Raw genomic sequence first — 21,461 nt, 5'->3', positions numbered from 1 at the left:
AAACAGAAAAACAATTACTGCTGCAATGTTCTCTTACAAAAAGTGTACGTGTCAGAGAGAAAATATCTTTTCGGCTCACACGTTTGTAAGCAGCTTGTATTATTTGTCACAGACTAAAAACCTTGAAGCAAGAAAAAAGAACAAAACAGTCATTTATTCTTATTGATAATTCATCTGTGTCGCAATGGCACAGATGAAACCTTAATGAATAACATTAAGGTTTCTTCGCATGGGTTTGGGAAGCAAAAACTTTCCGCTCCTCTTCTGTGTTTCTTTCAAGTATTTCAGAAAAGAACGCCTCCAAGCAATTAACCTTTAGTTCTCTCCTGGCTCCTCCTTTTTGCTCAGGGCTTTACTGATATTTCTTTGAAAAACCTTAAAGAGCCAAGAACAAGTTTGTGTTGTTATGTGAACTTACATGTTTTTTTTGCTGTAGCACTAAGAGAAGAGTTGCAATCATCACTTAAGCTTAGAAAGCAGAATAAATAAAGATAAAACCATGTATTTGCATGAGAAATAATATTTTTGTTGATAAAGGAGAAAGCGCCTCTATTCTTTTTCATCAACAAAATATTATGTCTGCTATATTAGGTATCTTGGGTTCATCTTAACACAGAATACATGGATGTTGAATTAACTTTAACTCTTTCATTTCTCACAAAAAATATGCATGATTAATACTTAAAGGCAAATTAATTTATCCTACTTAGCTTTCACTTTCACCCACCACTGTCTAAAAATATCCATGGGAGGTTAATAGCGGATTCCAGATTGAAGGTAGGACAAACCAGAACAGCTAAGGAAAACAATACCCGCTTCTGAAAAACCGGAAAGTTCTAAAGACAGAACAAAAATTAGATATTTAAAAAAAGAAGCACAGGATTTCATTGTTTTTTTCTGCTTACTGGACTTACTGGACTGTAGGAACAAATCTTTTGAAGGAGTTTGCATAGTCGTGTATGTGTGAACAATGTAAGAGAAACAAATTGCCAGAAGTGCAAATTTTAACGAATATGTGCAACCTCTGATATATGGTGGCATGTAAATAGCTCCAGAGCCAATAAACTGTTTTTGCAGGGCGCCATAAACAAAGCACAGGAGATAACCCACGACTACCAGCGCTGGTAAATTCACCTCTCACTGCACTTCAGGAAAGAAATATTGTAAAGGTCAGCTCACTGAACACCGGACTGCAGGACTACACAGACTTCGTATTTTCAAAGACAGAGAAATAATATGAAAGTGGAGCAACTCTAAATACATTTTTGTGTGTGTGTGTGTGTGTGCAAAGAGTCATTGTTCACTTTTAGTCAGGCTTTCACATTTGGTCTGTGTGACTCATCTTTAGTTTTATCACCTCTTTGGTATTCAGAGGAATAGGTGAACCTGGAGAATCCTGAGAGCCAATAAGAGCCGCGCTACAGGGCTGTTTTAACATAATGTCCGCGTTGCTGAGAAAAGGGGCGGGGAGTGTTCTGTGTTGTCAGTCCCTGCCTGTCAAGCAGCGTCTTTTAAATGTTGTAGTTGATGTGCTGGACTAATTCTTTGCGCTCTTCTTAAATGGCTTAAAATAACCCTGGCTATCTCGAACCTGTTAGACGCTTCTAAACGCTGAAACTGTTTAAATTGCGACGGACAAGGAGCAGTCGTCACAGAAATGCGTTTCTTTACTTTTGTTTTCATTTTTTTCAAACATTTATCGACCGCCCTTCCTCTTCACGTAGGTAAGAAACTCAACATCGCTTTTCATTCGGTTAAGAGAATAAACTAGCAACGTGCGCTAAATCTTTAAACTGTTTAGGAAATATATATATTTTACCTTAGACATGACTGGGTGGGATAGATGTTTGGATATTCCAACGATACCTTTTCAAAAGTGACGGCGGCAACAGTTGTTGAGATTTTGTGCACGATGCGCGGTGGCGTTTAATGTGTTTACATCAGACTGAGAGTTCAGTCCCAGTATCATCCTTCATAAAACAAACAAAAAGTACCAGATTAATGTCAACAAGCGAAGTAACCTGCATAGATGGTCAAAATCTCATCTGTTCTGTTGGACTCACTGGACTAATGAGCTACATGACTAATAAGCTACATGATGCAGTTCATTTTAAAGGTTGCTTTTCTTAGGAAAAAAAAAAGAAGATGCAACAAAAACAGTTGCATATTGGAGCATATTGCTTGGGAGCTATTTGTTCAATCAGGACTTTTGCTTTTACTGTTTGTTTTTACTCGTGCAGATCAGCATACATACAGGAGACATTGAGGTTTTATGTTATGTATTGGAAAAAGACCTAGACCTAAAAAAATAAATAAATAAAAAAAAATACAGCTGCCAAAACTGCAAAGGCACAAAATCTCAAACTCACTACCTCACTGAGGTGATACAAGTTGCATAGATGGCCAATAGTTTATCTGTTCTGTTAGACTGGAATTACATGATACAAATGCAGCTATTTTTAAATCTTACATTCCTTAGGATAAAAAAATTATACAACTGTTAAAGCTACAGGAGGCGCTTAGAGCCTATTATTCAGAATGTCATTAGGACTTTGCTTTTACTTTTTGCTTTGACTCAATGTTGAAGCTAAAAATGATCTGATCTATTTGTTTAGATAAGAATAAAACACCTGAAAAACTGTACATTTCCAATTTGCCAATATTGATCAGTAAGAATATTTTTTAACTTAGTTATTTTTAATCAAGAATATCTGATTTTCAATGCTTATATCGGATTTTTCCCCTTTTTTATTCCTTTCCTGTGTCCTTTCAGATGCCATCATAGTTCAGATCCAGCAGTGGGGGGTGGTAGGAGCTCAGCATGTCACGGAGCAAGTTTTGCTCAATGGAATTTCTCTCTCAAGCCCAAGCTGGGAGGTCCAGAGCATAATTAAAAGCATGTCCGCCAGTGACCTCCTACCTGATGGGCTCAGCAATAACCAGACTTCAGTTCTAAGTAAGATGACCCTGATTTTGTGCAAACCAGATAATTATGATGCAGTTTCATAATAATCTGTGCATGTTGATACTCTCCCTTTAGGAAATCATACTGTCCTTCGCTCTCGGGAATGCATCATAGAGGGTTCTCGGCTCCACTGGTCTGATTGGGTGTTTTGTGACGGCAAGGTCTTCCTGACCCTGGAGCACAACGACACATGGACAGCCCATGCGCCAGAGGCAAGGGCCCTCAAAAACCTGTGGGACCAGGAAGTGGAGCATTCAAAGTTCGAGAGACGTCGTCTGCAGGAGGGCTGCATTCAGCTGATGAAGGAACTGAAACTTTCGGAGGAAGAGTCAGGTATTGTTTTTTTGTTTTTTTCAGACTTTTTAGTTTTAGAGAACTGTAGCAGATCTATTTTATTTGTCTCCTGCTTTATTATTAAGAATCTAAGTTGTCCTGGTGATTTATAAAAGTGCATCTTTCCATAAGATGCAGGTCATGTAGTCAGTTTGCCTTTTTGTGCGCCTGGAGCTCTACCACCTGTCTTTTTCAGAAATAAAAAGATCCCGTTAACAACCAATATCATAAAACCTACTCAATGTCTACTTAATGAGCATTAGCATTTGGTTTTGGTTTTACCTGAGTAAAACCAAAGTCACCTGAGTAAAACCAAAACCAAAACCAAAAGCCCTGATGATCGGAATGTGAATAATAGTTCCGAAACTACAGGCTCCTCTTACTATATCTTTAGCTGTAGTTATCTATTGGTAAAAGGACCTAGTAGTCGCGCTTTTGAAGTTGCATTTTTTTTAATTCTAAGACATTCAGCATCTAAAATGAGCTACATTTCTATCATATTATTCCAGTCCAACAGAATAAACGAGTTATTCACTACCTATGAAACTTGCATCATCTTGGTTGCTGACATTAATCTGCTTAACTGTTTGATGCAGTTGAGTATGATGCAAACAAATGAGACATCATTACACATCAGATTTTATGTTAGAAAGTCAGGGTATTCAGGTTTGCATGGATAGAAAAGGGTTTGTTGAAAATGTACAAAATGAAAGTAGAAAAGTAGTGACATAAGAGTACAAACAGCATAGTCTGCTGTTGTTGACAGTCATAGTCATTTGAAATGCTGTTTTTCTTCTTCTCTGTTTAGTTCATGGAATTGCTCTGCCCAGATTTCTGATCCCTATCTTGGCTGTGATGGCATTTTTAATGCTAATTATAGTGACCATTCTTATCTCAAGAGGCCCTGGTGAGTGAACAACCTTTTTTTTTCTTCTTTTTTTCCTTTTTTTTTTTTTTTAAAACTTAGCATTGCTCGTCATGATACAGAAAAGTACAATTGATGTTCCCATATTGTCAGCCAATGTCTGCGTGCGTTCGTCTTGACTTCGTTTTCGAGTCTGAAGACTGCTAGGCTCACGAAATACACCGCAATCTGACGTGTCTCATCAGTATGGTCTTCCATAGTTCAAGGAAATGTAATGTCATGTGCTTTTGTCTTTGTTCACAATCTGTTTAGGTCTAATTCACCCTGGAGGTAAGAAAAACAAAACTCCTACTGTTTTCTCTCAAGTTTCTGGATGCTTCAGCTGACATTCTTAAAAGATTGATAAAAAAAAGTTAAATATTAAATGAACTAAAAAAAAAAAAAAGAACACATAGCCTTTGGACGAGTATGTTCTACTTGATGTTTGTGGGTCGGTCATGTGGTTTTTCTTTTCCATCCTAATTATGTATGTGCAACGTGACCTCAGTTGCCCCTGTGTTTTGCTTGATCAGCAAGTTACATAAATTTAAGTAGGTCCAGCGATGAAAGCTCTTTGAACAGGTCCTCTGTCAAGTATTTACATTTCTTGCTTGCTAATGAAGAAATAAAATAGGATTGATGTTCTATTTATTTCATTTTATTTTTTTCAATTGCAGGGGTGATCGGCTCCATTATCCATTACCCCAAAGATGTAACTCACACTGATGAGAAGGAATGTGGTTACAGAGCACTGTGACTCAAAAGGCTCATGAATACAAAGTTGCTTGTGAATGGATGTTTTTGTCATATGTGTTATGTTTTTCTTATTCTCTTTATTGCTTATGCTTATTTTTAAAAAATATTAATTGCTTAAAGAAAAATTAACACAAGTGTTTGATGCAGTAAGTTGTTCACATTCTTGTCAACACCAATAAACTCCTCACACAAAACTTGACATGTTCCTGAACACCCAATAAAAACGGTGCAAACTAATGCCAGCTCTCTCACTGTTCATCAAGGATGTTTCAAAAACTAAAGATATATTTTTGCTTTTAAAAAAAAGTGCATTTTAAAAAACATGTACTGTTTTTGAAGTTGTTTTTCTATAACACTGTATTAAATTTCATCAAATGAACTTAGATTTAGTTAAAGCAGAATATCTATGCACAGTCAAAACAACAAAAGTCTCCAATTACTCTATCAGTGATAATATGTAAAAGGTTTATGAGCAAGGAAAACATTTTCAGAGTCCAAATGTAAAAGTTAATCATTTATGCAGTATTCCTTACTTATGAGTGCGTTTTAGTCAAATGTTGGTTTTCTTGGTCAATGGCTGACAGCGCTAACACACACACACAATGGTGCTCTGTGAAAATGCATGGTTTGTTCTAATTGAGAGGATGAAGGCAGTATAAAGAATTTAAAAAGCGCGTTTGTGGGATTCCAAGATAATTCATGTTTATTAGGAAAAGTTGGACATGAGCAAAACCCAAGTTGTCAAATGTTAAAGTTTCTTCATGGCAGATTGTTCTCTTTTGTTTCTGCACTGTCACTCAAAAAGCAGCCTTTTTGTGATAAATAAAAATTACATTAGAATATAATTTAAAAGTTAATTTCAGCTATTCAATTAAAGTAGACCACATAGATTTGTTGCAGAGAGAAAAATATGAAACCTTATTTCTTCCAATGTTGATGGCCATGGCTTTATGGCAATTAAATCTCTAAATTTAGTTATTGAAACATAGAATATCCTTAAAAAGAAGAATTTATAAAACAGAAATGCTTAAATTCTTTATAGAATTGTGAAGCTACTCCTATTAAAATTTGTCAGGGGTTTATTAAAAGGCATAGTCTGCAGCTGGAATTGATGAGGCATCACACACATAAATCCAGGATCATATGGGCTTACTGTCAAGTTCTTTGTCCCTCCTCACCCAGAACCAATGTCAGAATTGTTTTAGCTAGGCTAAGAAATAAAAAAGGAGTGTCGTTATTAGGTTCAAAATCTTCTTTTCACATCTGGGGTGGAGTGGAGGGATCAGTATCTCAGAGTCCAGTATGAGGTGATTGTGGGAACCATGTCATCTGCTGGTGTTTGTGTGCTAGGTTATTTTAGCACACTTGAAGCTACCCTCTGCTTGAAATACTGATTTCATTTTCAGCTAGACTTAGCATACCTGTACTATGACCACAGTGTAACTGCGCTTGATTGGCCTAAACTAATAGATAAATATGTAAAAAAAATTAATACGTAGAATCTATGGAGTACCATTCAAAGAAATAAAAAGTCACCAGACGTCAATTAGTTGAATAATAAAACTCCAGTCCTGGAGGGACACTGCCCTGCAACTTTTAGATGTGCCTCTGCTGCGCCACAACTGAATAGAATAATTAGATCATTAGCAAGTTTGTGGAGAACTTGACTACACAAGAAGTTGAGCCATTTCATTCCAGCGTTTTGTACATGTGGCACATCTAAAAACTGCAGGACAATGGCCCTTGAGGACAGCAGTTTGACAGTCCTGATCTAATCAGAGAAATAAAAAAAGCAAACAATAGGTGGCGATAGAGTTCAAGAGAATTGGTTTGTTTTACAGACGTCAGCGTCGCAGGAAACGGCAACTACCAATCAGAACTCCGCATTTGTTCTCGATACCGTGGCAACAGCCACATGTTAACGGCAGCGTCTCGAATGAGCCAATCACAGAAGCGAGGAGTGGGATTTAAATCGTGTGGCGTCTTCTGCACGAAATTCAAATTTCAGACGGAGACGAGACCTGGCGACAATTGCACGTTTTTTCTGCGAGCACAGTTTGTATGTTTGTTTTTAATCTATAAATCCGATAATGGATACGTTTTCTTGGTGTTTTCGATGATACGGCGATTCTGTTTGGACATGTTTGTTTTGAACAGACTAATTATGTTAAATTCCTTTCGTGTTTTATGCGGGGTCACAAATGTATGAAAACTGCATGTAACCTGGTAGTGTTGGGCGGGATAAATATTTTTCTTTAAGTGTCCTCTTGACTCGAGCTGATCCAGCGTTGAATTTGTTTTGGCTAGCATTAGCATGGGGTCGCCAAGTGTCAAATGTAAAACGAAGCTCGGGCTACTAACATGCATAAAATCGACATTTTCTTTTTGGTTCACGCTCAGGAATGTCAAATCCTGGCTCAAATGGCGCAGTTTGGATTTGAGAACGACATCACCGGGATCCTGAAGCTGGACATGCCGATTACCAACGCTCCCATTGCGAGGTGGCAGAGAAAGGCCAGTTCATCCAACACGTCCGGCGTGAACACGTTATCGCCTGGAAAATCTGGTAATATTTCGCTAAGTTCATCTAAAACTCCAACCAAAACGCCAGGTAATTGAAGCATTGTTTTTATTTTCGTGCAGAGTTTAAAAGAAAAATGTGTCAATGAGGGCGTTTGCAAATGTGTGCGTAATTTCCTCAGGCAAAAACAAGAAAACCCCATCAAAGATGGGAGGCGATCGCTTCATACCCGCAAGGAATAACAAACAGATGGACGTGGCCAATTTCCTGCTTACAAAAGAAAATGAACCAGCTGATGCAAACCCTGCTTTGTCAATAGTAAGTAGTCTGACAGATTTTCTTTTAAAACTTGAAGTGGAGCCTAGGATTTTATTGTTCACTAATTTTCCGTATTTATAGGAAAGCCAGAAAGCTTGGTCTGTGACACTGAACGGATACAACATTGAAGATGCAAAGATCCTGCACCTAGGAGGGAAGCCACTGAATGCACCAGAAGGTAACTGCATGCAAGCTTGGGGTTTTTAAGCAAATTTGACAGGGTTTAATTTCTATTTTTATTTTTTATTAAGGCTATCAAAACAACTTGAAAGTCCTTTACAGTCAAGTTTCGACACCCGCCTCTCTCAAAAAGAACAGATACATATCTTCTGCTCCTGACAAAATCTTAGATGCTCCAGGTCTTCGAAATGATTTCTGTAAGAATGACTATTGCACCTTTCCACAAAACGCAAATCATCCTTTTATGTTTGGCATTCGTTAGTCTTCCCCCCTCCTCTCTCTTCCAGATTTAAATCTGCTTGACTGGAGCAGTCGAAATGTCCTCGCTGTGGCACTTGACAATAGTGTGTACCTCTGGGATGCCTCACAAGGAGACATCACTCTACTTTTGACGATGGAGCGTCAGCAGGACTACATCTGCTCACTGTCCTGGACCAAAGAGGGAAGCTACCTGGCTGTTGGAACCAGTGATTGCAAAGTTCAGGTAAGTGTTGCCACGGATGTGCGTTCTAGGCAAACGTGCTCGTCGGCACGTGGATCAATATATGCATTTTTCCTTTCAGTTGTGGGACGTTGAAAATCAGAAACGCCTGCGCAGCATGATTAGCCACACAGCAAGAGTTAGTTCTCTGAGTTGGAACGATTATATTCTCTCCAGGTATAGTAGCTCTGACACTTGAGTGAACCTAAATTGGCCAATTAGCTAGAAAAGTACCAGAAGTAACTCAATTTTCTTCTGTATTCATTCCCCCCGTCTTCTCTCAGTGGCTCCAGGTCAGGATACATCCACCACCATGATGTGAGGGTGCCAAACCACCACATCTCTACACTTTCTGGTCATTCACAGGAAGTGTGTGGCCTCAAGTGGTCGCCTGATGGACGATACTTGGCTAGTGGCGGCAATGACAACTTGGTGTGTTTGTGGCCCCGCGTGCAGGAGGGAAGTTCCAATAGTGATGGACAGTTAATCCGTCGCTTGAGTGAACATCAGGGAGCTGTCAAGGTGAGGCTCTTCTCTGCACAGTACTGTATACTCTAAACATTCTTAAAACATCACTGGTATGTAACTTTCATACAAGTAACACCTTGTAGAAGTAATTATCCCTTAAACTCTAAGATTTTGTCATGCATTTTTATGTCGACATGATATTGCATAATTGCTACTTCCCCCCCCCCCCGAAGAGCTGTATAGCTCCATATTGCTCTGGAGCTGTACTAATCCACATCAACTTTTCAGATTCATTTAACATCAACTTTGGTTCTATTAAGAAACGCATTCTTTGACATGAATAGTTTTGCAAGCTATTAAATGTGTATTTCATGTCTTGAGCTGTTGACTTCTTTACTGAAGTATCGTCATGCATTTCCATTAAAGGCTTTGGCCTGGTGCCCATGGCAGTCGAATATCCTTGCCTCTGGCGGCGGCACCAGTGACCGCCACATTCGTATCTGGAACGTCAACTCGGGCTCCTGTGTCAATTCTCTTGACACTCAGTCGCAGGTAACTGTGTGTCTCTAAACGTTTCAATGTGCTGTTTAATCGTGTTTTTCCTAAGTGTACAATCTGTTTCCTAAAATTTCAGATCTCATCACTTGTGTTTGCACCCAACTACAAGGAATTGGTCTCTGCACATGGCTTTGCCCATCACAATGTTGCCATTTGGAAGTATCCCTCACTCTGCAAGGTTTCGGAACTTAATGGTAAGTGAGAAATTTGACTTTACCCCTGTCTGACAGCAGGTGGACTAAATGAATAAACTGTACTTGATCTCAATCAGACAATTTGACAGGTGCTGCGGTTTTGGTATTCTCTTACTTTCCATCCTGGCATTTAATAAAAGTAATCTGCTCTGGAGCTCTTCAAGCCTTAGCAACTTATTGCAACATGCTTCATTTGAAAAGGGACATGACTGTTTCTATACAAATTTGCTGATGCTTTCTTGTGATCATATTATCTAAGGAGCATTTCTGACACTTTCTACTGGAGCAGCATTTGAAAGAAATGTTGTGAGAAATTTGCTCACAATCTTCTTGCATAACTTTTTTTATTTTTTATTTATTATTTTAGGCCATGACGGTCGAGTTCTCAGTTTGGTTTTGAGCCCAGACAATGCAACTGTAGCAACTGTTGCTGGAGATGAAACTATTCGTCTATGGAAGTCCTTCGAAATGGATCCTGTAAAGAAGAAGGCCAAGGAGAGGCTGGTCAATTCGGCTAGCAGCGTCATTCATCAGTCAATCAGATAACTTCCCTTGTTTGTTCTTTTATGTCATAGGTATTTTTGATTATACAAATGTGTATGCAATTGTTTAAACTGAAATAAAGCTTTCCACCCAGTTGCTATTATTGGGGGACTTTATGGGTGTTTACTATGTGTAGTTCAGAGAATTGGTAAAGTGTGTGTGGGAGCAGAGAATCGTTTAGCCTTTACTTGTTTTATTGGCATGTACCTTGTAATTACTGAACTAAGGTTTTAATGAACTATATTTATCAAATGTGTGTGATGCATATTTTTCTGGATTCACTTGTGACTGTGCTTATGATCTTGACTTTGGTTTAATAAACTGCATATTTTTTTCCAATAAAAAATGACCTTCTTCAGAGATGCATTGGATTGAGCAACTTTGCAATAATTGCAAAAGTAATTGGTTTAATCTCAACTTGCTGTGGAGATTTCATGTCACACACCAGGACAGAAACTTAAACTTCAAGAAAAATATTTTCTTTAACAAAGTCTGCAGATTTCCACAATAAAATTAAAATGGTGTATTTGAAGACAGACTTTCAATGTATCAGTTTTAAGAAAATCTTTCGCAGGAAGGTACTGCCAATAAGACTGATGTGGACAGCACAATCTCTTGTCGGGATGGCAACATCAGAGCCAATCAAAAACCTGGTTGTGTGCTGGAAATGCAACTGTTTACTACTTTTATTGAATCTCAGAATCTGTCAGATTAAATTAATTCTATGGAATCCAACCAGAACCCCCTTATTCTATTTTCTTAACACTTTTTTTTGTTCCTTTGATTGTAAGGTATGTAGAACAAAAGAATTTCTGTACACTTAACACCTGTGTCCCATTTTGGACTTCCTTCCATTATAACCACATACAGCTTCTGCCTTCAATATATATATTTTTTGCAGTCTGTTAATGCTGCATGTCTCCACTTTGAGATAAATTAATATAAAGGAATGAGTTGATTTTATATCGGCTTCCTTCTTTTCTTGTTAGGTTGTCACTAATGTGGAAGGTTTTTACCGATCACAAACGCTAACTTTTGTCAACATAAGATTGTGTGGCTTGTATTTACTGAAGTTGGTTTGACTCGCTGCTCAAAGCTGAAAAGTTTAAACGTCTTGGTAGAAAATGTTTGAGTTGATGCAAATGAAAGAGTAAAATTTGTTTTGTAATAAAGCCCTTCTCAGTGAATGTTATTTCCCTTCTTTTACTTTCAAATTAAGTGTAGACACTCAAGACTTTCGGCTTCAAGAATTTATTCATTGATAAGATTTGCAGTGTGCTCGATGTACATCCTTTTTTCATCCCGTTTAAAAGACTTTAATTTCCCCCCCCCAAAAAAAGAAAATGTATGTCATACTGTAGTTTAAAGGTTTTGTTATGAAACCTCATTTAAGCAGTTATGATTGGTGAGGTTTCTAGGATTCCAAAGTGCAAGAATTATTCTTTTGTTTTCCCCGGGAAATGCTGCTTAAAATAGTTTTGCCTCAGAAATATACATTTGTTATTGTTTAGAAATCCTTTTCACAGTGTGTGTGTTTGTCAAACGCATTACTCTAATGTGGAGCTGCAGCACAGCCTATGTAATGGTTTAAATTTAGCTTTAAATCATGTCAGTTTTCATTTGACATTTTAATTTCAAAACAAGACAGGTCTGTATGTTTTATGTTTAGCTGTATTTTGATTATAGATAGAATCTTTGCCGATTCTGTGCGATTTGGAAAAAATGATTACGTCTGTGAGCTATAGGTTAAGCAATGATGCACCAGGTAAAGTTTGAGTCTCAAGGGTAGAAAGACTTTTTCCCACTTTGGGATATTTTATTTCCACTTAAGTCAAAAGGTTAGATGTAAAACTTTGTATTTTTATGACCGTAACAGCTGCAATGAAAATCAAATAAATAAAAAACCCCACAAACATCAGTAGGTCTATTTTTACAGCTGTTTGCACTAATCATTAAAGCTTAAAAAAGACTTAATTGATGTCATGCCCTGTGTGCCAAGAGACCGATCAATACACGGTTTCAAAAAAAAGTGAAGGACATGTACTATTGTCACTATTAAAGGCAAATAAAGCATCAATACTGTAATATACAGTATAATTCCATAGTTCTTCATATAAAAAGAGACGTGGCCTGTTGCTTACTGAGTGCACATAATCACTGCTTTCTTAATGAAACAGACCTTTATCTAAATTGAGTTTTATTTCAAAATATAAATAAAAAAGGAGAAAAAAACCTAAATATTTGACATTTATAATGAAACACTTTTGGATAAAGGTTATAATATTTACACATGTTTAGTGGAAACATTGCCATCCTCCCAAGCAACAAAAGGCCATGTTAGCCAAACAGGGCTGTAGGTCAAGCCTGAGTTAAAGAATACTATCAGTGACAAAAATGAGCACCAATTTCCTATTCAGTGTTCATCACAGTAAACAGCTTCCGCAACAACTCATGAGGTGTTGCATTCAGAGATCACTGGCAAAAACAGTCTGCCAATCATATCCCACAGGGGGTAAATATTTAATAAAATTAGATTATGTACAAATTATGTAGTATAGAGGTAGCATATTGAACTCTTGTGCTCAAATATGCTACTAAATATAGATCGTGGCATATTTGAAGTGCTAATATCTAGGAACTATTTATGCCTCCTTTTCCCCAGAGTCATTTAAATTTCCTTCACTTTCCCCATGACTATATTTCCATTTTCACATGGGTGAGCATGCCCATTCGTATGGGGTTTGCCATTCATCACAATGTGTCCGTTGGTGGAGCCGTTCTGGTTCGGCTTGTGGTCTGCCACTGGAAGACGGTTGCCCTTTATGTAAGCCTGCACCCAGAAGTTGGAGAAGAGGAGGAAGAAGAAGACGCCGTACATCCAGATCAGATGGATCCACAGCGGCATCTGATAGTCGCACTTCTCCATGAAGTAATACTGGCTAATGTGAATAGCGATCAGGACAAACTGGGTCTGGAAAGCAAAGGGGGAAACGCGTGTCAAAAACGGGCTGAACGGTACGACATGCGTCGAGCTCAGTTGAATTAATTAAGCTGTGTCAAGCTAAAACATACCAGCTGGATGCCTGTCATGTGCTTCTTCCACCACAGATACTTCTGGAAGCGGGGCCCTGCAGCAGAGAGTCCGTAGTAGGTGTACATGATGACATGGACCGTTGCATTCACCATAGCATGGAACGATCCCATTCCTCCAGCTTGGGAAGGGAAAAGCATCCATTTGATTTGGTTAATTTTATGAAAAACGGTTTTGTTCTTCCACAAAGAATTTCATTGTCTCTGGGAATTGACTCGTACAACAATGGAAACCAATGTTTCCGACCGGTCAGTGTGCAAAGTGTGTGTCCTGGGTCTGCGGCACTCACCAGGCGTCAGCGCAACACCCCACCACCAAGACCAGGGCATGAAGGAGTGATGGAAGACGTGGAGAAACGTGATCTGGCTCTGCTTCTTTCTCAGCACAAAGAATACCTTGCGGGAAGAAAGAGGGAGCATGCTCCATCAGGCGCAAATTACGTTGCACATATGGATTTTCTGTGCATGCTAAAAGTGAGATAGAGGATGAGGGGATGTCCTTACTGTGTCGAGGAGTTCCACGAATTTTGAAAAGTAAAACAGCCAAGCGACTCGGACCATCTGCAGGAAAGAAGGTTGTTGCTGGGTCAAATATCTGTGGCATGTTGCTAATCAGACGCAATATAGCTTGTCACATGAACGTTTTTGAACAATATAAAAACATGACTAAGCAATTCTTTGGTCAGTGTTAAATGGGAATGAACAAATAAAATAAAAACTAGAAAATGCTCTAGTTCCTTTTGGTGTTGGTTGCTTTGAATTTGATTTGAAATAAAAATGATCTGAGTTCATTCTGTCTGGAATAATTTGCTCCTTCAGTGGGAAACCATTTTATCTCAGTGTCTCATAAATCTGACCCTCTACCACTAATTCAGGTTATACTGGCATACTCGTTAAGCGTGTTTTTGGGAATGAAATGTAGTAGAAACACAGACAGATCTGCTTGTTTTGACCAAAATCATAAAAATACGATTGCAGCTTTTTATTGATGCTCAGGGCTAATAAAGCCAAACCTTCTATTCCAAACCTTCACAGTTTAGGTCTTATACATTTTCTAATCTTTTTATGTTGGATAAAAAAATTTTAACACCCATTTATTTTTCTCCCCAAATTTATTTAGATTCCTCTGTTAGACTCCAGCAAAGAATAAAAACAGCTTAATTTTGTTTAGATTTTTATTAAAAATCTCATCATTGTAACCTAGATGTGATTGTCACATGGTACAACAGCAAATTTTTTTTTTTTGTCACTTTTGTACTCTTCTACATTTTCATGGATAGCTAAGGCTAGCCATGATTTTGGGGCTAAGCGTACAACAGCAATGCAATGACTTACCCTGAGCGCTTGTGGGCTGGTGGTGACATCAATAAGATCACATTTCCATGTGAAGGTGGTGGCCCATCCAGACATCATGAACTGAATTTGCAAGAACACATCAGCAGACAAGTCATTAACCAACTGATCGCTTTCATTTGAGATAGCAGATCACAATTTTCTTCTTGCTCTCTTTTTCCTTTTACCTCATACACTATATAGGCATTCAGTAAAACCATGCTGAGGTTATAGATGATCATGGCTCGGTTGAGGCCGAACGGCTTGCGGTTGGCCATCATGCGTGGGCCGACGTACAGAGAGAAAACGACATAGGCCAGGAGGATGCTGGTCATCTGCAATGGGCTCTGCATCAGAGGGTAATCCTTCACTCTGGCATCTGGAAAAAAAAAAAAAAAGCAAACATGCCCTTGTCACTGTTTCATTTTGACCACATCCTGGCAAATGTGGATAGATTTGTGGGGAAATCTCTCTTTACTGGACATTTTAGTATTAAAGATGTCCAAGTTTTCACCTATAAGTGAAGATGCCAGTTAGAGGTATAAATCAATTAAAAACAGAATAAGGGAAGCACACACTTACCAGTTCTGGATATTATGTAACCATGGAGTTTTGTCACGCTTGAAAAAGCTTCCCGGAGCATGGTGACGGCTCGCCTTTCGCTCAGCCAAATTTCTGAGAAACACGTCAAAAACAGAGAAGATTCTATCCTAAGAAAAGGAAATTGAGGTTGTCAGGAAACATGGATCCATACGCCTGCTTCCCTATTGACTGAACAAACAAAAGACAGCTGCTCAGGCTCACCATCTGCCCTGGAGTGACTCTGACTACAGTGCCCTTTTAAACAAATACACAAGCAGAATGTGGACAAAAGGTTTCTTGTGCAGTTACAGCTGCTTCTTCAAAATATAGGGAGGTTTAAGGGAGGATTGTGAAACATCTAAACATTTGCTGTAAAGACAATGACATAGTCATAGCTGACAGAGCAGGTAAAACAGGTGAGGTGAAGGACTTGCCCCATGTGGCTACCAACGAACTGAGGTATAAGGCGGGAGCCTGAGACGTTTTAATCTAGATCAAGTTCCCTTCAACAAACTGTTAAACTGTTTGTTACACACACAAGTACAGGCAGAGTGTGTTGAAGTGAAACTAAGATCATGTTCTGATTCATTAAAACACAAACATTTTTACCAGAAAAAAAAACAGAGATGGTGAGAATGATACACAAGTTTAGATTTTTTGTCTTTGTAGCTCACCTAAAAACAAATCTTCAGCAGTCCAGAGAGGATCCGGAGCGGGCAGCGCTCAGTCCAGAGGGTCCGGCAGATCAGAGGTGAGAGCGATCGGGTGAAAACAACGGGCACACACAGAGCTAAGTTGTGAGTGGGTGTCAGCCTCCTGCCTCCTTCAGTGGTGAAGTTGTTTCTCTAAAAAAATGAAAGACAAAAAAAAAAAGAAAAAGAAAAAAAAATCCAACAGTAGCTGCAAGTGCCGGCCGGTGAGAACCAGAAAGGAGTGAGTGGCAGCGGCTGATTTGCTGTGATGACTGTGGAGCTTGACTCATTCAACTCAATTTAAAGCCTCATGGCTCTACTACAGACCTTGCAAGTTTCAGAACCACACCCTGTTTCAGTGCCATGCTCCACCCTCCTGTCCTGACTGAGCCTGGCTGTGATTGGGCTGCTTCATGAATGGTGATGAAGGGGACGGGGTCACAGAGGTTGGAAGCCTGGACTTGAGAAACAAATACCCACAGGGGGATATTCTCTTTATCAATAAATAATCAGATTAGGATTTAAAGGGCTCCTTTCTGAATGGTGAAAATATATGGGCTGAAATTTAAACAAGACACTGTTACTGCCAAAGCAAATCTGCCAAAGCAAATCTATTTTTTTCCAAATCTGTCTCTTTGAAATGAATTGGGTTAAAGGTCAAATCAGAGCAAGCCATTCGACAGACCAACGTGACTTTTTGGAGTTGCCCATCCCCAGTTGTGCTGCAGCCTCAGAGGTGGGGCGGCTACCGGACAGGTTCTCCGGCGCCTCTGGTTTTACCTGTTTCCCTGGCAGGCGAGATGGGCGTCAGCTCTGGATGCTGCTCGAAATATCCTGTGCAGCATGTATCCTTGACGCGGAGGTGGACTGGAATGACAGGCATCTGTTAGCGAGAAAGAAGGAGGGAGGGAGGGAGGGATGGATGGAAGGATGGAAGTTTGGAGAATTAGAGGAATGCTTGCCGGCTATTTACATATTGTGAAGCACGTGATGTCCGTGTCGCTGACAGCAGGCTTAAAGGACCTTAATTCACTTAGTGTGAGGAGACTATTTTGTACGAACATAGATGTTTACATACAACCCATGAAATGACTTTAATTTATTTTTTACCTCCTTCTTTGGTCAGTTAGACTTTCAAAAGATATTTTTCTGCTAAAGGCGTAAAAAAAAAAAAAATATATATATATATATATATATAAATTCTTTTTTAAAGGTTGACATTTACATACGTGATTTCTAAAAAACTTTGGAAAAGGCTAACAGATGACGCCATGGCTATATGCGCCTCCGGTTAATTCACAGTGTAAGACTGCTTCCTTGTGATGTCATGTGAAAGGCAAAACAGGTCAACCGTGATATCAGTAAGAGTACCTGGACAAATAGTCCTGGTTTGTTCTTAGATATGTGATTACCTTAGATAAGATGCCTTAAGGTGCCATGTTCATCTGTTCAAAGAATTATACAGAAGCATTTCAGCCTGGGAATGCCCAGTCGGTTTTGGCAGGAAATGGATTGAATTCATTTAAGTCGCATGTATGTGGATTTTAAAGCAAAAGACCTTATGAAGATGCCAATGGAGGGAGGTAGCAGAGTGTCATTATCCACAATGAGAGAAGTCCTGTGACAACTCTGACTGACAATGTTGGTACAAGACTAAAAATAATCTCTCTAAAAAAATAAGACAGATTATAGTTCGATAACAGAAACTGGTAGGCTGATGAAACTAAAACTCAAAAGTTTGACCATAATAACCATTTATGCATTTGGAGGAAAAAGAGTGAAGTTTATATGGTTTAGAACAAAATCCCAACTGTATGAGTGTGTCAGCATGATGCTGTGGGGATGACTTACTACAGGACGGACCGTACGTCACAGCGTAGATAGCATCGTGAGGAAAGAACACCACTGCCTATACGAACCTGACTCAGTTAAACCGGTTCTGCCAAAATTGATCAAAACAAACAAAGGATCATTTCATGTTTGAGGAAGGAAACTCAAAACATTTTTTGGTCCAAATCATTAACTTCATCAAGAAGGGCCACTTAACAATAATGACATGTACACCAACTGTCTACTTTGACGAATGCAATAAACAAAAGTCTCTCTAAAATTCCTCTCTCTCAGTCTTCAGGCACTTAACAAATAGAAATAATTTATGTTATGCTATATGACTAAAACGGAAAAATGTTGTCCTCTTCACCGTTCTGTGTTTGATTCTTGAGACTTTCTTTAATAAGTTATACTTCCCTAACAAGAAGTCAGACTTTCTTGTCATACTTTAAATGAACATCTTTAGACAATATGTTGTTCAACAGGCACAATTTTTTCTTGAAATTTGATCAAGAAATTTTAACAGGTGTAAGAGAAGTGAGGCACATACGCCAGTAAAATTGGCCTGACGATGCCAATTTTACCTGCCTTCTTAATAATCGCTTTAACTCTAAATTTCATTCAAGATTTCAGTTTCACTCACTGACGTTTGAATAAACTGAAAATGAGATGTCGCTTTCACGGCTAGTTATAAGTGAGGCTTTTTTTTTTTTTTCCAGCACTCTTCTGTTCATTCATGCCAAGAAAAATGAAATGTGATTACTCGAGCTTTTTTCTGACATGCATGTTTAACAACCAGTCAGGCAAAAATGCTGGCATCGTAGACCTGGGGAAGAACTGCAAAAAAACAAGCCAAAAAAACAATGGACATTTTTTCTCCCATATTTTAATGGGTTTCCTCATAAAGGCTTAAGAAATTAACTGAATAGAAATTTAGTGACATCATTCTGAGCTGCTATGCCATTCTTTCTTGTTTTAAAGAAATGAAATGAGAAACATAAAATAAAATACACGAGACAAAACTCTGTTTGTTTTTCTTGTGGCTGCATAACATTAATTTAAATAAAGTATTTGTCCGACTCCAGAACCCAACTCCCCAAAACCAACACAACAGAGTTGCATTCACCTCGTCAGCCCTGACCAATGAATGGATGGCGTTCTCGAGATAAGCTGGTTGCTCCCAATTAGGCCCATTGTGAGAAATTGCACTGAATTAAGCTGAAAATAAGATGTATAGACCTGCATGTGAGCATGTGACCCATAGCATGTTAGTTTAGGAAACTCCTGTTATCTAACATCACGTTCACATAGTCACCATGCCTCATCAGTAAGCCAGTGACACTGACATTCAAGGAATGCATTACTCTGTGGTGCTTTTTTGTTGTTGTTGTTGCATAATAAGACACAGTGTTGTGCATCCCATTGTGAAGAATCCATTGTGAGGAAATATTGCAGTTTTTGCGATGTTTCAATTATTGCCAAGTTTCAACTTTTCTGACCAAAAGTGCAAAAGCATTTATGTATTTGTTTATTTAACGGACACAATACACGGGAAACCTTATCAAAAGATGATTGGGAGAAAAGAACTTAGGAAATTTTCAAAAAAAATAAGCATGTTTGGTATCATTTTAAAAATGTATTTATCTTGTTAGTTTTCCTCATAAATCAGCAAAAATAATCCCACAAAGTCCAAAAAACTAGTTATTGGACATTTGTTTTTGAATGTGAGTGGAATATTTCATTTACATACGGATTCACAACCTCTTCCACTTGGAAATACAATTTGGTGCAATGCTGCAGTGGTCCTTAACCTGTTTGCACAGTCTGAGCACACCTGTCTGTGCAGCACTAATAATGTTACACTAAGAATTACAGCAGTTTTAAAAAAAAAGAATAACAAATACTTTTTTTTCCCAGATGCAAGATATTATTATTATTATTATTATTATTATTATTATTATTATTATTATTATTATTATTATTACAAAATATTCATGATAGGAAAATGTAGTGACTCAAAATTGCGTCACTCCAGATTCAAAATTGAGTCTGGAGTGACTCAATTATGAGTGATTAAGCAATAAAGAGCTATGCAGCATTATTAACTAAGACATTTTTTGACACTTGTATAATAAAGAACAGACACCAGTAAGTATCTGCATAGTATTGTTGTAACTTTTCATTCATTCTTTTTTCATTCTTTGTGTTATTTTATTTGTTATTAATCTGAACATATTCATTCATTAATGAATGATTGATGGTTTCGCATTATTTTCTGACAACAAACATTGTGATCATAACTCTGTCTATTTTCATGTTTCACTTTAAAGTTTGTACATACAATAAGAATAACGTACCAGCTCAAAATTGCTCTTTTAAGAAATGTTCCAGATTTATTTATTTATTTATTTATTTATTATTATTATTATTATTATTATTATTATTATTATTATTATTATTATTATTATTATTATTATTATTATTATTATTATCCATCCATCCATTTTCTTGCACCCTTGTCCCTTAATGGGGTCGGGAGGGTTGCTAGTGCCTATCTCCAGCTAACATTTCGGGCGAGAGGCGAGGTACACCAGAGTTTAACTCTTTGTCTTAAAATATTTTACAATTATCACAAGAATTTCTTGACCAAAAATTGAAACTTTATCCTGTTGAACACCTTGAACTTCCAGACAGTCCAGATTGACAGCTGTCCTTCAAATATTATCTTCCTAGTTCATGTTGCTGAACCCTTGAAAAATACTCCAGATTTTGTATTAAAAAATGTAACATATTGTTTAATACAAAGAGTACAATATTAACAAAATAATTATGTTGCATTTTTAGTACAATTTTTTTTAATACAATTTAAAGAATATATAATAAACAATTTCTTTCTGTCCTAATAATTCAGTCGAATTACATGTTATTGGGTTCTCCTCATCCTCCTTGAGTTAAAATATACAAATCATTAGTATTTTTTTAAACGATATTTCAGGTTTCTTTTATCTGAATTAAAATTCATCTGTAATTTCTAACTATTGGACATTTTCCACGGATTGAACTGCACACACACACACTCACAAAAATAAATAAAAATTGCAACAGCGACACGTAGTGGGTGAAAAGGATACAGTTAAACAACTGAACGCAGAATAATAACTGGCGGACGTTCTTATTTTTGTAAACTTACTTTTATGGAAGATTGCGTGGAAGTGGATTCAGAGATTAAGATATGGGCGTCCGACTTGACATATGTAAAAATAAAAAAATTAAAAAATAAAAATAAAAAATGGAATTCATCGTTTACAGCTATAGAAGGTGCAGCAAGAGGGCGTATTTTGTTTTAAATTATGAGTCTATATTATTGCAATGAACAACTCTATCGCTATTAATAATAATGATAATAAGTAAACAAAGGTTCGAGATTACACACGCCTTTGTTCGAACCTCACCCTAACTAAATATGTAACACTTTAAAACCTGTCTTCAATGACCAAGCAGCCTTGGAATCGAGTCGGGACTGGAGAATTAAATCCTTCCTGCGCACTCATCAGGCTGTTGTTTAATACGCCCAGATTTGTGAATGAAAGTAGATGCGCTTGGTTAAAGTCTACGCTCCTGCCGGGGTGACAAGACTCAAGGAGAGGCGGGCGGCAAACGTCCAAGTCCGGGCTTCTCCATGCAGTAAAAACAGCGCACCCTGTGGGCGCCAAT

The 21,461-nt window shown here is 37.9% G+C and overlaps 3 protein-coding genes across 5 annotated transcripts; 2 read left to right on the top strand and 1 right to left on the bottom strand.

The window, feature by feature from the left end:
* Positions 1-1,443: 1,443 nt before the first annotated feature.
* On the top strand, positions 1,444-5,195 carry LOC103479603 (uncharacterized). Its single transcript, XM_008434136.3, has 6 exons — positions 1,444-1,724; positions 2,774-2,956; positions 3,041-3,298; positions 4,107-4,205; positions 4,476-4,493; positions 4,880-5,195. The coding sequence occupies exons 1-6, from the start codon at positions 1,658-1,660 to the stop codon at positions 4,957-4,959; spliced, it is 705 nt and encodes a 234-aa protein (XP_008432358.2). The 5' UTR covers positions 1,444-1,657; the 3' UTR covers positions 4,960-5,195.
* A 1,667-nt stretch (positions 5,196-6,862) lies between these two features.
* Positions 6,863-10,337, top strand: cdc20 (cell division cycle 20 homolog). The gene is made up of 11 exons (XM_008434137.3): positions 6,863-7,017; positions 7,359-7,569; positions 7,661-7,797; positions 7,879-7,975; positions 8,049-8,174; positions 8,265-8,461; positions 8,541-8,635; positions 8,743-8,980; positions 9,353-9,478; positions 9,561-9,678; positions 10,046-10,337. Exons 1-11 carry the CDS (start codon positions 6,874-6,876, stop codon positions 10,222-10,224), a joined length of 1,668 nt encoding a protein of 555 aa, XP_008432359.3. The 5' UTR covers positions 6,863-6,873; the 3' UTR covers positions 10,225-10,337.
* Positions 10,338-12,013: 1,676 nt separating this feature from the next.
* Positions 12,014-21,251, bottom strand: elovl1a (ELOVL fatty acid elongase 1a). 3 transcript variants are annotated; one of them, XM_081598051.1, is made up of 10 exons: positions 20,938-21,251; positions 16,698-16,800; positions 15,900-16,070; positions 15,226-15,353; positions 14,832-15,022; positions 14,647-14,727; positions 13,816-13,872; positions 13,602-13,707; positions 13,294-13,433; positions 12,014-13,192 (listed from the first exon to the last, which is right to left on the bottom strand). In XM_081598051.1, the coding sequence occupies exons 4-10, from the start codon at positions 15,284-15,286 to the stop codon at positions 12,890-12,892; spliced, it is 939 nt and encodes a 312-aa protein (XP_081454177.1). In that variant the 5' UTR covers positions 15,287-15,353; positions 15,900-16,070; positions 16,698-16,800; positions 20,938-21,251; the 3' UTR covers positions 12,014-12,889. The 3 variants fall into 3 exon arrangements, with proteins under 3 accessions (XP_081454177.1, XP_008432362.2, XP_008432361.2); XM_008434140.3 differs by lacking the exon at positions 20,938-21,251 and having other exon boundaries at positions 16,698-17,017; XM_008434139.3 differs by lacking the exons at positions 16,698-16,800; positions 20,938-21,251 and having other exon boundaries at positions 15,226-15,318; positions 15,900-16,687.
* Positions 21,252-21,461: the final 210 nt, after the last annotated feature.

The sequence above is a fragment of the Poecilia reticulata genome, chromosome 17, assembly GCF_904066995.2.
Source record: "Poecilia reticulata chromosome 17, P_reticulata-male-v2, whole genome shotgun sequence".
NCBI classification, from domain to species: domain Eukaryota; kingdom Metazoa; phylum Chordata; class Actinopteri; order Cyprinodontiformes; family Poeciliidae; genus Poecilia; species Poecilia reticulata.
The sequence above is the reverse complement of the archived record's forward strand: the minus strand, read 5'-3'. Positions and strand labels throughout refer to the sequence as shown.